General features: G+C 49.0%; 6 protein-coding genes across 6 annotated transcripts in view; 2 read left to right on the top strand and 4 right to left on the bottom strand.

Annotated features, from left to right (window-relative positions):
- Positions 1-374: 374 nt before the first annotated feature.
- Positions 375-2,250, bottom strand: CNG02730 (hypothetical protein). Its single transcript, XM_571936.2, has 2 exons — positions 1,644-2,250; positions 375-1,559 (listed from the first exon to the last, which is right to left on the bottom strand). Exons 1-2 carry the CDS (start codon positions 2,234-2,236, stop codon positions 668-670), a joined length of 1,485 nt encoding a protein of 494 aa, XP_571936.1. The 5' UTR covers positions 2,237-2,250; the 3' UTR covers positions 375-667.
- A 143-nt stretch (positions 2,251-2,393) lies between these two features.
- On the bottom strand, positions 2,394-4,724 carry CNG02720 (transcriptional repressor, putative). Its single transcript, XM_571935.1, has 11 exons — positions 4,541-4,724; positions 4,239-4,403; positions 3,993-4,111; positions 3,712-3,807; positions 3,588-3,660; positions 3,465-3,524; positions 3,205-3,414; positions 3,006-3,111; positions 2,926-2,939; positions 2,829-2,856; positions 2,394-2,750 (listed from the first exon to the last, which is right to left on the bottom strand). Exons 1-11 carry the CDS (start codon positions 4,649-4,651, stop codon positions 2,737-2,739), a joined length of 996 nt encoding a protein of 331 aa, XP_571935.1. The 5' UTR covers positions 4,652-4,724; the 3' UTR covers positions 2,394-2,736.
- A 179-nt stretch (positions 4,725-4,903) lies between these two features.
- On the top strand, positions 4,904-6,493 carry CNG02710 (hypothetical protein). The gene is made up of 7 exons (XM_024657567.1): positions 4,904-4,941; positions 4,994-5,085; positions 5,137-5,195; positions 5,255-5,365; positions 5,428-5,685; positions 5,736-5,797; positions 5,857-6,493. Exons 1-7 carry the CDS (start codon positions 4,925-4,927, stop codon positions 5,945-5,947), a joined length of 690 nt encoding a protein of 229 aa, XP_024513228.1. The 5' UTR covers positions 4,904-4,924; the 3' UTR covers positions 5,948-6,493.
- CNG02700 (conserved hypothetical protein) lies at positions 6,459-10,374 on the bottom strand. The gene is made up of 4 exons (XM_571933.2): positions 9,320-10,374; positions 6,995-9,274; positions 6,840-6,941; positions 6,459-6,786 (listed from the first exon to the last, which is right to left on the bottom strand). The coding sequence occupies exons 1-3, from the start codon at positions 10,189-10,191 to the stop codon at positions 6,881-6,883; spliced, it is 3,213 nt and encodes a 1,070-aa protein (XP_571933.1). The 5' UTR covers positions 10,192-10,374; the 3' UTR covers positions 6,459-6,786; positions 6,840-6,880.
- A 1,818-nt stretch (positions 10,375-12,192) lies between these two features.
- CNG02690 (hypothetical protein) lies at positions 12,193-13,141 on the bottom strand. The gene is made up of 2 exons (XM_571932.2): positions 13,077-13,141; positions 12,193-13,025 (listed from the first exon to the last, which is right to left on the bottom strand). The coding sequence occupies exons 1-2, from the start codon at positions 13,112-13,114 to the stop codon at positions 12,446-12,448; spliced, it is 618 nt and encodes a 205-aa protein (XP_571932.1). The 5' UTR covers positions 13,115-13,141; the 3' UTR covers positions 12,193-12,445.
- A 164-nt stretch (positions 13,142-13,305) lies between these two features.
- The window catches only part of CNG02680 (nicotinamide N-methyltransferase, putative), a 1,236-nt gene continuing 228 nt past the window's right edge, over positions 13,306-14,313 (top strand). The window contains exons 1-4 of the mRNA XM_024657566.1: positions 13,306-13,470; positions 13,528-13,667; positions 13,739-14,078; positions 14,144-14,313. The exon at positions 14,144-14,313 is cut by the window's right edge and continues 228 nt beyond it. Coding sequence (XP_024513227.1) covers positions 13,390-13,470; positions 13,528-13,667; positions 13,739-14,078; positions 14,144-14,313 — 731 coding nt within the window. The 5' untranslated portion in view covers positions 13,306-13,389. The remainder of the gene's footprint in view (positions 13,471-13,527; positions 13,668-13,738; positions 14,079-14,143) is intronic.

Below are 14,313 nucleotides of genomic sequence, written 5' to 3'. Positions count from 1 at the left end.
ATCTCTCTGTGACTGGGATATGGTTGCAGTTTCGCAGCGTGGTGGTGCTGATGATACGGCGCCTCGGATACTGCAAGATGCTTTTCATCACCCTTTTATTTGGCTATTCGATACTTGCAATACGATGGGACAGCTGGATCGACTTCATCGGACAACGGACTCGGTGGCACTCGTATGGCATGATCAAGAACAATGTCTGTCTGAACATTTCTGTCGAGAGTTGCTGTCCAAAAATCCAGGCTTGTCATCTAAATTGGTTACTGGTTAAAAGTATTTGTGTTTTATTTACTGACCTTTTAGTTGCTAAGACGCATTGGCGCGCATTGTCCTCGAAGACAGATACGTACAAGTACAAACTACAGCCATACATACACCGAAGTACAGGTATCGTCTTGTTACCGTTGAATACCAAGGCTTCTCAGCCAATACACCTAGCATTGCGCTTCCGACATAGATGCGTACATGTCACTTCTATTACCGTGATACAGGCTACAGAACTGTGGAATATTAGAACTACTTTCTTCCGACGTCCTTGCTCCTTGCTACAACAAAAAAAAAGAATCACTCTGGGTACTTCTAAATTCAGCTTTGACAGCTGGTTTTTGGGGGGGTGGGGTAATGACAAGTCTTTTGACTGCTTGTTTATTCTCTTCCGCTATCCTACGCCTCAATGGTTCTTGTCGTGGATACTCATAAATCCAAACCTCTCCACATCGAAACCGAGAACGGCAGACCTCCTGCCTCTTTTCCTATCTTCGTGCGTCTCGCGAGATTCGGTATCATGACTCTCGATTGAAGCCTGTTCTTCTGGTGAAGGGGGAGCGGCAGCCTCAGCTCCAGCTCCAGCTACAGCCTCTGCCTCAGGCTCAACCTCAGGTCGGGAAGCTCCTTCTGCGACGGGTGACAATGGGGCTCCGGCCATTTCTTCCTCTCCCTCTTCGACCTCTGCAGCTGCAGCTGCATCTTGAGCCTCTTCCTCTTCGTCCTCGTCGGCAATCTGCTCGAGCTCGTCCTCGGTAGGCAACTTGTCTGCCAACCTCGGGGGCGGAGAAGGCCGTCTTCTCGGGGTCGCATCCCCATCCCCATCCATTGCTGCATCACCATCGCCCATGCCCATGTCCGTTTCCATCGCTGAATTATGCAGCATGGCATGTGCGGCGTGTACGTGCCGCGGCGAGTGCGGCCTTCTGGGTACAGGAGCGCGCACGCGCATAGGGGGCAAACCTGCATCGTCGATAGTGGTTGCAGGAGGAGAACCGGGGATGCTCTTGAGTGCAAACTCGGACTCTTCTCTGACTGGGGCGAGGTGAAGGGAGCCGTTGAGGGGGCCATTGAGACTGTGGGTGGAACCGCTGTTGGATGTACCAGTGAGAGAATGGCGGCCGAGGGGGGCAGAGTCGGATACGGTCGAGGGGGAAGCAGAGGTGGATGCTGTAGTGGCTGTGGAAGCTGTGGAATTTTGAGAAGATTGGGATCCAGAGCGACGACGTTTGACTGAGCGCCAGAGGGCTTTTGCGCCTGATTTGGCTAGCTGTCCGACATCAATGACATCGTTGTTGCTAACACCAAAAAAAAAAAAGGAAAACGGATGTGTCAGCTAATACAATTTTTGCGCAACGCATAAGCGCCCGACGAGTACTCACCCTTGCTTCTCTTCAAACTGCTTGCAATAATTGTCCCAATCTTCATCACTCATCACGACTCTCTGCACTCCTCCCTTGTGTCCCTGACCCTGCATACCAATGAGGTTTCGACGGGAAGCTACACCCAACGAGATGGAGTTTCGTCTTCGGAACTCGGGAGGCACGGCAGGAAGAGGTGCAAAATGGATCTTTGCGTGGGACGCTCGTCGCGAGGGATGAAAGCCGGCGGGTGAGGATGGCGCAGTGTAGTTGTGGCCGGACTGCTTGGCAGGGTGGGAGTGCAGCGAGTTGTGTGAAGAGGCCGGCGAAGACGAGAAATCGGGCGGAGAAGGGAAGCCGCCGTCACCGCTGCCGCTGCCTTCGCCACTGCCGCTGGCATGGGAGAACACGGAGGTGAGTGAGGAGACGGGGGAGTGGCTGCCGGTGAAGGACGATGCGGAGAGGGAGCGTTGGGAGGCCGTGTCTGGCGCCGTGCTGCTGCTGGGCCCTCGGGGGCGGTTTGGGCCGTTGAGGAGGATGGAGGCGGATGGTTTCTGCTGGGAGAGGGAGGGATTCGGGGGGATCAGCAGCGAGGGCGGGTTCTCCTGCGACATTGTGGCGGGGACGCTGAAGAAATGCAGAATCACAATCCACGAATAATATTGTGGCGAAATCGCTCCGGTAATATGCGTCCGCGTCCACAACAAAAAGCCGGCAACCACGGCAACGTATTCCCCATCCTGAACATCGGTCGGATACAATACATCCATTAACGTCCCGTCTCTTACTATGCATACAGCCGCTAATGAATCACCAGGGAACAACAAGGTCTATGCACAGAACTATAACCAGCATTACGAGCCGGGAAATCGTATAAATATCAATAAATAGCAAGGCCGTCAAATTTCGTATGTCGTGAAACTTTGTGAATAAGATGCTGTAATACGGATTAGGGAATAGGGATTACGGGAGGGGACGACTGCGCCGAACGGCCACGCAAAAATGCTTCGGCGACTGTCCCGTGGTGGCAAAAAATAAGTCTATCTGGGGAGAAACACGCAACGGACCGAGGAGCGACGATCACCGACCAGACCACTGGAAGCAGAGGGGGATTTTACAACTGTTGAACTGCATAGATCACAATCAGCCGGCTATCCAGAGTACGTGCATGTAAACGACCCAGGCTGCGGAAGAGCATGCGCTTACTTTGGTGGATAAGGAATTGTTTTTCGTCCTTGTTTACATAATAAACTGGTTAGCGCATGCATTTATGCATTCCACGTGGGCTTCAAGTCAAACTCACATTGAATTGCTCATCTGCATCGACAAAACACGACCATGTCAGCGTGTGGTAATCCCATACTGACTGACGTATGCACTCACCATCCTTGTCATTATGAAATTCTCTTAAAAATACTAGCAGCTTCTCCTTGTTTCGACGCAAGATACTGGCAATCTGCGGAGGCTTGTTCGGGTTGGCCACGAATACCTTTTACCTCGTGGCTCAGCTTATGACCATTCCCATAACAAAAACAAATGCCCCGCATTGCATCCAGCTTAGTCCCAAGGGAGAAAAACCCACCTTGAAAACATGAAACGCCTCAAATTGAATATTCCTGCTTTTATCTCGCAAAAAATTCATCATCATCTTCAGATTGGCTTCCGAGGCGATATATCGCGTCATGATATTGTAATTGGCCCGATCAAGAAGAATCTCGCCCAGGAGCTTGAGTGACTGTCGTTTAGTCACGTAGTTGGACGAAAGGATGAGAGTGTTGTACATGTTGAAAAACTGTTGCACTCGTCAGGTACACATTTCTGTCTACATAGCCATAGGCTTACTCGATCATAATTGGCCTCGATATATTGCGCAACCATGGGTTTGTGTCGTGTGAGTGTTTCCTATTGACGTCGTGAATAAACATAGGTCTTGAACCACTACCTCCCGGACACACACACACACACCTTCATGTTAGCCAACGCATCGCAAGAGATGCCAAATGAAGTGTTCTCGATATAGCTAGGGAATGTATAGAACCTACATCCCATCAGCTTGACTCTTTTTATGTCATGTACTTATCAGACTTACTGATCGGAATACAACAAGATTCTCGCCAACGGCTCATACCGCAACATTTCTTTTAGAATCATCCCGGTATTGAGCGCGATATCTTGGTTGGCATACCTAGTACCCATGAACCCAATTAGCATGTCATCCTTTTTCTTCTTCTCAACCAGGCTGCCAGCCGCATCACCACAGCGGCCACCCTGAAAAGAGGCCTGTGCGTTGTGTGTACGATCCCCACCACCGTCATAGCCAACCCCTCCTTCGCTCTACTCTCATGTATGTAAAAACGTCGTTATACGCACCCCTTGAGTGTGTTGAAGATGATGTCGGGACGGGTAGCGATCGTGTCCACAGTGGGTGAACGACTGCCCAGTTGACGACGGAGCAGGACGCCGTAAATGTTGCAAACGTCCTTCCTAGCCTGTGGACACGTCAGCAATACAACTTGCAAAAACCATTCCCCGCATATCCGTATGAAAGAGTCGTGGGGTAGTATGCACACCCGAGTAAAAGTACAAAGCACGCGGATCATAATAGGATTGACATACCTCAAAATCAAACTTGCCCAAATGGACGACCATTAAACTAAGAAGATCCTGGGCATACACCTCGTTTGCCACTTGCGCAACGGCATCCGGGTTTGGCTCAGTGTCACCTTCGCCAGAAAGAAGAATCTTGACGATAGACAGTTGGCGAGAAATATCTTCATTAATCTGTGTTGGTAATATTGTCAGTCGGTATTCGCGAGTGGGCCGCAGCTTGATTGTATGGAAGCAAGTAGCTATACGGCCCCACGTAAAGACGCAAAGGCATCCGAATGCAATTTGCTGCCAATTTCCAAGCACCTCACCTTTCTGCTTGCCTCTCCAGCCGGGGCATTATCTAGACGTGTTATGTTGTCCTTCAGGCTCTTGACTGTGTCCGCGGGCGTCCGTGTCTTTTGTCGATTGAAAAAGTTCATCGTTGGTTTGGTTCTGTATGGTATGGGTAGAAGCTGTGTGTTTGTATACCTGTATTCCGGGAGGATACAGATTAACCAAGAGTATATTTTGTGCCGTATACCGACTTTACAGTACTTGCGACAATAACAACAGTCGCCCGAGGTCAAAGCGTTACGTAAACATAATCCAACTGCGATGACACCACCCCGACGGCGGGGAACCTTGCGGGGAACGAATGTGCAAGTCCCACAATCTTGCAACTCCATCTCATCTCGAGCCACAATTCGTCAACCATGGACAGCTCACCAACGTAGGTACAGGCCATGGAGCTACATGGCTACATAGATGCTGATGGTTCGCAGTGCACTCTTTGAGAATTATGATGAAGACCTCAAGCAACTCTTCGGCAGCTTGAAGAGCAAGCTCGATGGCGAGGCGAAGTCTCTCACTGGAGGTAAGCACTTTGACCGTCGCTCTGTCGATTTATCTCACTGTCTTCACATAGAGCAAAGGAAGGCGGCGCTGAAAAGGGTGTCTGAAGAGATTGACGAGGCAGAAGAGATTGTGAGTTTGTGCTCTTAGCCTGCTATGACATGGGGGGTTATATCTCATGGGACGTGTAGGTTGCTCAAATGGAGGTAGAACTCCCATCCATGCCCACATCCATCCGTCAAACATATCAAGGTCGTCTTGCAGCCTCCAAGCAGAGCCTTGACAAAATCAGAAAAACTCTTGTAAGTTTAACCCGCCGTGTTGGTCGTAAATTACCCCACCTTATCTGAAAGCGTTACCTTAGAAAGACCTCCGTCTCCAATCCCAACGATCTGATCTCCTCTCCGGACCTGGGTTCCCCCACGGAGACGACCCATACACCGACGATCCGGAACCTTACTCTACCCGATCCCGTCTACTAGCTGGCACGCAGACTCTTGAAGATGGCACCACCAGGCTCGATAATGCGCACAGGATTGCACTGGAGACTGAAGGTGTTGGATCTGAAATTCTTCGAAATTTGAGAGGGCAGAGAGATCAATTGGAGAACACTAGGGATACTGCAAGTCGCCATGTTAACGCATCCAAACGCCTTCCACTAACGCCTTGTAGCTTGTCCAAGCGGACTCTTCTATTGATCGAGCAGCGGGTACACTTAAGAAGATGATCTTCAAGTAGGTTTACCTTTGTAAACAGGTTTGTTTTCGCTCATTTAAACTGATTTATACCATAGAATGTACCAACAAAAATTCCTCTCGGCAGGTATCATCGTCGTCCTTGTCCTGCTCATCCTCCTCGTTCTCTACTCCAAGTTCTTTGGATAAACAATTTCCGCCCCTTTTGGGACAATTTTGACCATCCCACTTTGGCGCTTGGTGCGGTTTGCAGAGGAAAGGTTTCCTCAAGCACAAGGCTGTGTTGTACGCTGCCCACAAGACACTGTTTAGACTTTTTGGCTGTAATATGTAATGGGATCATGATAATGTCTAGATCCGCCTGAAAGGGATGTGTAGGAGTATTAATAAGAAGGCCAGCTGTCTTGAGAATGGGTCATGAAAAAGCACTTGCTTTGTATATTAACCCTTTGTCTAGGAATGACCTATATCCTGATTGAGACAGGTTGATATAAGACGCTTCTGCTTTTTTTTTACCCTTCTTCACTAATAATAGACAGCAGAAAGAATAGCAAAAAAAGATGGATCGCTTTGACCACTTTCTGATTCGCTCCTATCTTCGGAACTGTTTCATGGCATATAGATCTCTTCTCCACCAGTTTGAGCGTAACTGGGCAAAGGTCATAACGTGGTATGGACTCAATGTACAAAGACCTAGTCACTGTATTGTACAATTAAAACAACGTCACGCATAGGCACTGACATGCTACTTTTTCTTTCTTGTGCATACCCTGCTATTGTAATTGCTAAAAATGCTGGAAGAAAGCGTTCCAAAGAGATGGAAAATTGTCCTATGTCTAAGTAAAGATACCCAAAACCACGGCCGAATCTATGACGATACTTTTGTATAGAAGGAAATTGAGACAGGAAAGGCGGGGTAATAAGAAACAAAAGTGCAAAATATTAATGATTTGTATGTCTACTGATTATTACAAGATTAATGACCACTCCTGGAGGTCAAATCTTTTGGGTTGAAATAGCATTCAAGACTGCGGCAACCGTTAGTCAATTATGACGACAAATCGAACGACGACCGACTTACATTACCTTCTTCGTCGTCCTCCCTTCTTTACTGCTCATGGTCTACAGCGCATGCGGTGAACCCTCAAATGCAAACTGTGGACTCTTCGTCTTGTCATTCACCCTGATCACCTTGTCAGTCATGTTCGGTCCTAGCGCTTGGGTAGAAAGGCTTACTCGATGATGACCCTTCCAACCTCTTTTTCCTGCGGTGGTTCATATCCAAAGCTCATTGGATCTGCTCTTCTCGCATCCCGCGGTAATCTCTCCAAAATTCTGACCGTCGTCGTCTCCCCGACCGCTCTTAATGGCGGGACACCCCAAAGCTCCAGCTCTCTTGCATCAAAATGTAACCACGTCGGCAAGCTACCGCCACCTTCAACCTCTGCACGGTAAGTTGATGGAGGGTTGGATGACCAGGTGGCGGCTGAAAGAGATACGGTCGGAGGCGGGTGAATGGCCGGATGCATGGAGAATGTTTCATTGGATGTGGCGTAAACTCGTCCGTCGTTTGCCCCTGTACTGACTCCAGCGTTGCTGCCCGGCACTAATCGAGCCGATCCTTGGGAACCGGAGCTAGCAGTGTTGGTACGACGATGGCGGATAAAGGAGCTTGCTTGAGGTAGGGATGGGGAGAGAGGGTTCTCCCGGAAGGGCACGGCACGAATGGTAGACGCTCGAGCGGTAGATTCTGAAGGGACATTAGAGCTTCGCTGGGATGTGTAGCCTTTACCGTCTTCCAGTTCTGCTCCCAGTCCTTCGATGTGAGGTTGGGGAGAGCCAAAGTAGATGACAGAATTGGGGTAACCGAGACCAGTGTTGGTGGCAATCATAGAACGACGAGACGCCTCCTCTGCATCATCAAACATCCCGCTCGTGGCTTGGCTATCACGAGTAGCTCGATCAGTGGTAAGGATGCGAGGACTGTCCTGGCGGTTGTCGAAGCTCGTTCGATGAGCTGTGGACACGACAGCCGGCTCTTCGCTTTCAGCCTCTGTATCACTTGACTTGAATCCGGTACTCTCCCCAATTCGACTCAGTGTGCTCCTACCAAATCCCAAAGAACCCGAGCCAGAGTGCATCTGTGACTGAGTGTGAAAGACTGAACCAGTACCCATCATCGAGTTTTCATCAAAGCCGGAGCTGGCGCCAAAGTTGGAACCGCTCTGGAAAGAGTCTCGAATGCCGTCATAAGAAGAATTAAATTCGCTAAATGAATCGTGAGAACTGGCATCATCACCCGTCAAGCGAGCGAGCATAGCAGGAGATTGGTGGCGGGGATACTTGGGAGTGAAGTCGGCTCGAGGACGGGGAATACTGTCGGCTGTTGGCATTCTAACATTGCCTCCCACCGCACCCAAGGATGCTCTCTCGACATCTTCACCTTGTGATCCAAATACTCTTGACCCTTCGCCTGTACCTTCACCGGAAGACCACTGGAAAGTTGACTTGCTCTGCCAACTTGCTCTTGAGCTTTTAGACATCATAGACCTGGTGTCAGAGCTCATGTCTGCCCTTGACTCATCAATAGGATCTTCCGTGGCAATGACGTCTGGGTAGCCAACAAAGTCCTGAGAGAAATCGGGGTTCTGGGCCAGGTGCTCTTCATCATTCTCATCCCAATGGATGATACCCTTCATTCCGTCCATACGGTGAGGCTTCTCGACAGCAGTGGCATTGCTGCTGAGCGAGGCCGGGCTTCTATTAGTGACGGCCGTAGTGTCAGAATAGCCGATAGTGCTGACAGGGGCACCTTGAGTATGAGCAAGACCGTAGCTTCTACGGAAGGGGTCGCCCAAGTCAGGAGCCGATGCACGAGGCCCTTTCTCATCTTCCTCCTCGTTCTTATTATTTCGACGACGGCGACAACAAAAGAACCAGAGAAGCGCAAGAATGATGAGCAACCCCAGGATACCAAAAACGACACCGAGGGCAATTTTACCGCCTGTGGAGAGACCGCCGTGATGAGAAGGAGTGCTCGAGCCGGTGGAAGTAGGGACAGCGGCCGTACCGGTGGATTCGGTCGTGTCGGAGATACCAGTAATGTTGACACTGAGGGTTGTTGTAGCCGCAAGATTGCCAACTACGGCCTCAAAGACTACTGACACTTGATTGTACTTTGGACTGGTGGGCGCGGTGCCTTCCAGGGTCAAATTTTCAGTGTGAAAAGTCAACCAGCTGGCAGCGTCCGTAGGCGTGACGGTGGCATTGATGTCAGCTGAACTGTTTGTACGGTACGGCGAAATATCGAAAGAAAATCCTTTTGAAGGCGAAATGGTGCTATTCGGAAGGTTGTACGTGGAAAAGAAGTAAGGTGCGATATCCATGGAGATCCAAGCTATCACTGAGAGGGTGTTGGACGAGTTGCTTGACGCGATGTTCAGGGGAATCGAGAGAGGCGAGGTTGTACCATTTTGATAAGAGTCGGGGACAATACCAGACAACACATTGGTGTCGCTATATAGTTATTAGACGCGTACAGAATGATTATAAGATACTCACCTGTTAAACGTTAGCCAATCGTATTCATCACTGACCATCGTGATATTCAATTCATCTTTAGTAGCCGTCTCATTTCCAACCAAAATTCCGCCCAGGTCCAGCGCATAATCCACCTTGCCCTTGGCGATAGTCTGCACGGCGGTAAAGTTATAGTCCTTTGCGAGCTCAATGGATTCGCCTTGTCCAACTTCGATTATGAAACTTGTCTGGGCGCCAGTATAGCCCCAAAAATCTGTACCAGTCGCGACGACAGTGTACGTTCCTTCACCGGGAGCAACACCTGTGAAGGTAAATGTCTCGTTATCAAATTGAAGCCATGAAGGAAGGCCGGCAGTGCCTCGGACATGGGCGCCATTGTAGAGCCTGCCGTTGTTGTTGTTATCGTTGGACAGTCTAAATGTATCGGGTTGAAAACCCAAAGAAAAAGACCACCAAGGGGGAATAGACACACCAGTACCCTCCGGAAGAATGGTTGCGGATGAAATATCGTGTAAATTTGGTTGTCTGATTTGGGTGTAGAATGACTGGTGGACCCCAGGAACAGAGTAATTTGTCACAAGAAGCGTGAAATTTGATCGCGTCGATCCGGATGAATCTGTTGCAGTGACGGTGATAACTCCTTGTCCCTGATCACTTGAGGCAGGCGTACCATAAAAAGAAAGAGTAGGAGTGTCCCAGCTAAGCCATGAGGGGAGCGTAGAAGTCGTGTACGAAATGGAGGAAGTTGAGTTGAAGGTACCTGGTAAGAGGTCGAATGTGAATTCTGAGCCGACTCGCGCAACAGGAGGCAGTTGATCTTGTAGAGGATACACCAGACCGGGCGCAGCCCAGGTGGTCGAGAGAAGGGAAAGGGCGAGAGCCGCAAAGAACATGTCGCTGACAGTGGATTTGTCGGAGTTGAGATATGGGTACGACGCGCTACTGAGAATGGGCGATGCTCTGTCAAAGAGCCAGCAGCTGCTGAAGACTACGCCAGGTCTTCGAGACCGAGGTGGTGGCGGGTGACTGGGGAGGCGGCGGTGAGGAAAGAAAGGAAAGTATAATGTTGAGCTGTGGTAAGGAAGAAAAGAGGCGAAAAGAGTGACGCGTAGAAAGGGCACAGCGAGCAGCGTGACACGGCGGCCCTCGTCGGCCAACCACAGAAGGTGACTCGTGCATCAAAGCAGACGCGTAAATGCTCCGAAGACCAGTGCCTGGCATTGATCTGGGTGGTTTGTGTAATTACGTAAATATCAGGCACGTTGACGCGTCGCGGTTGTGGATGTAGCAGTGGAGAACTCAACCGCAACGACAGGTAGACCGGGCAAAGCGCAGTCAAAGCTCATCGCTCAATGGAAATGACAAGAACACCAACAAACAAGTAGGGCTGACAACCAAGTGAGAAGTCAAGAGAAAGGGAGGAAAGGCTGGAAAATTTAACGATCTCACGTCAATCTCAACGACTATCATCGGATTGCATTCAATAAATTGCGCGAAGGTAGCAGCCTGACAACACGATGGTACAGATACATGATGCTTGACTTGGGTTTGCTGATATTGATAGTGATATAGTCACTAGATCCAGAACCAGTTGGATTCCAAACTGTGACCCTGTTAATCAACTCAGGCTTGTGGAACCAAATGAAATTGCAGAAGCGACTTACTGATCTGTACCATCGAACGTGTTGACCGAATAATATTGCCTGACGCTCAGTACATTGTCAGGATTCTCAGTGATGTATATGCGGGTTGGGCTATGCTCAATCTTCTTCATCCTGACTGCCGGACGGCATACAACATTAACTTGCTGCTAGCGTGCAAGCTTTGCATGTAAGCTTACATGAACCCCCATCGTCGCTAGGAATATCCTCTCTGGCGGCTTTCGCTTCTGTCAGACGTGTCCCCGGACACCTGCATTCCCCAAGATGGTAAGATCTGGGCTTGAGCCACTCCCACTGATAAATTTTCTACGCCGTCACAGCTACGATTTATCGAGGTATAGTCAAATTCACTCGCGAACCTGCACAGGATCCTTATTTAGCAAGCCGTTTTCCAGTGCTTTCGAGACTTTCCGAGCCAAAGCCCACAGCATCGAAATAGCTGTTGTATTCCGAGAAATCCAAATCGTAGATCGTGAAGTCGGCAGATGAAGCCTCACTCGGCGTCTTGCCTGACGCTGGCAGTTATGTTCGACGCTGGCCAGTTGCTGTTATATTTGAAAATAACAATCCAAAGGACCACAAAGAAACCATCGGCCCACCATTCGCTTGCACGTCTGCAACATGGGGCGGTTCGCCGCCAAAAATGCATGATGGCGGATGCAGCGACATAGACGACAGTGGTGGTTGTGGGAGCCGGAACAGCAGTGGCTAATCATACCGATCAGCTTCCGAAGTTGGACGTTCTGACAGCATTGCCCAGCGAGCAATGGTATCAAATTTTATAGTACCAAGCCAGATAACGTTCTCCGTACCTTAAGCTGCAGATCTGTATGTTTTCTACCTCGTTACTGCAGTTAGAACAATAGATGATTAGCGACGCTGCCACAGGAGGTCATACGAGATCATCCTTAGTCTTGACTCCACCATCAAATTCCCATATCTCTTCGCAAGTTCCTTTCTAGATTTTGGAGTTAGTCGTCTTTTGAAAGAGATACAAGTCAAATCACCTCAAAATAGGCATCAAGCCTTCACCAAATATCTGCCAACGCCAGCTATATCAGAAAGGGAGACCCTTTGGAAACATCACTTCGCAAACACGATTGGTCCACAGCTCAGTGGTAGCACCACCGAGCAGACACTGGCCGTGTCACTAATAATAATCAAAATATTATGACTCCTTTTATCATTTTAGCCAGATAAGCCGTCCGTTTTTTCAGATCATATCACCCATTTCTTTCTGTCCAGTCCTTACATTGAATGCAAAATGTTGCTAGGCCCAAAACATACAAATTGTCCTTCTTTTGTCGTTGGCGATTACAGTTCTGTTCACACTGCAACTCGGGCGTTTACCAGGACCCAAAGGGTTCGACTGTCTCAATCTGACATCCTTGAGGCTGTATATGCAATTTTATTGGATGCAGAGCACAGTAATGGTGATTACGTAGAGTTTGTTCACAGAACTAACCTCCGGTACTTTCCCGTCTTCTCAATCTCTCCTTCTCCTCTTATACTCTTCTCTTCTTCTCAACCTCTCCTTCTCCTCCCACTCTTGTTTCCTCTTCTCATTCTCTCTCTCTCGAGTTATGGCAGCCTCAATCCTCTCTCTCTCCCTTTCTTCCCTCTTTGCTAATCTGGCTGCCTTTTCCTCTTCAGTCTCTCTCTTGAAAGCCCGACCTTCTTCGTGATTAACCGATACGCCCAACGCCCTCTGTAATCTACTCATTTCAATTTCCTTGGCCGCCGCGAGAGAATGTGTATCCAGTCCTCGGCCCCCAAGCTGCTCAGGCTGAGCCGTCAACTTTTGCCTCAATTTAGAGCATTCCTCTTCGATATCGTCCTCCTCCATGCCCTTTTCTTCCAATTCATCTCGAAGCTCCATGACCTTGACTTCAACACGTCGCTTGCGTTCATGTTCCAAAATACCTTGGTCAGGTGCACGGTGGATAGGCGGTTTGGATACAGATTCGAGCAGCGCGTCATAGCCGGAACCATATGGCTGGCCGCCGGGTGGACCTTCTCGGATACGGAGATGAGCAGTGTTACGGGTGACATAACCGTTTGTACCACTAAAAGGCGTCAGCAATACGCTTCTTTGGATTTGAATACGCCGTACACACCTTCCTCGAGCGGTCGCAAGACCTACGTTGCCGTACATTGTTTGATGTTTGCTGTGGGATTGTTGTAGTTTGGTTATATGTAAATTCATTCAATGCGTAAAGTAAAGAAGACCGGCGGGTGGCGAGAGGCGGAGTATCGGCGATATCCGCCTGTGGCGAGGGCATTTTGGTACAGGTACCGAAGTGGAGGCAACTCCCTGCCATCTCAAAAAGTTGTCTTGTCTTCGAGTCCGTTGGTTCAGTTTCAAGCGCTATATCCTCGCATAACTCAAGAACTAGCTCTTGATAATTCCTATTTCATATTCCTGCAGCAATGTCTCAAGATCCAATATTAACATCAAAAGGGTCCCAGGAGGAAGAGGAGGATTTCTTTGGTCTTGACAATTTTTTTCCGGTATGCTCTCCCCATTTGTTTACACTTTTTCCACTTTCCAATCTTCTGCCCAAGTAGGAGCCCGAATCACCTTTGCCGCCTCCATTTTCCTTTGCGAGCTACGATATACCAGCGAATATTGACTTTTATGTGCCCGATCATCGCAAATCATTGATTCTGAGACTAGTCGGCAGTCATCCCCTCTGGGGCCATCATCTGCAAGTCATCGCTTGTTCAATGAAACTACAAATGCTAATCAATCACCACATTTTTTATTTATTTGATATAGATGGAACACTGCTCGGACATTAAGCACATACCTTCTTGAAACACCTCAAATCACCCAATCTCGCCATGTTCTTGAACTCGGCGCAGGTGCCGGTCTACCGTCTATTGTGTGTGTCCTTGCAGGCAGCTCCAAGGTCATCGTTACAGATTATTCCGACGAGGGACTGCTGGATAACCTTCGATTCAATGTCGACGTCAACCTTGAAGGGGAGGAAAAGGAGAGAATAGCTGTTGATGGGCATGTATGGGGCCAATCCGTCGATCCTTTACTAGGTCATCTCCCCAAGGGTCAAAAGTATGACCTTTTAATTCTGAGCGATCTTGTCTTCAACCATTCCCAAGTACGTTATATATATATATATTTTATCCTATGCTGTATATTTCTTTTTACTAATCTTGACAAAAGCATGACGCCTTGATCAAAACTGTCGAGGCTACATTAACTTCTTCATCCACACAGTCATACGACCCCTCCAATCCCTCTGCGCCCCTCACTGAACCCTCTATTCTTGTCTTTTTCACTCACCACCGACCTCACCTTGCACATGCCGATATGGCCTTTTTCCCCCGTCTCGC

Source organism: Cryptococcus neoformans (assembly GCF_000091045.1).
Source record: "Cryptococcus neoformans var. neoformans JEC21 chromosome 7 sequence".
NCBI classification, from domain to species: domain Eukaryota; kingdom Fungi; phylum Basidiomycota; class Tremellomycetes; order Tremellales; family Cryptococcaceae; genus Cryptococcus; species Cryptococcus deneoformans.
The sequence above is the reverse complement of the archived record's forward strand: the minus strand, read 5'-3'. Positions and strand labels throughout refer to the sequence as shown.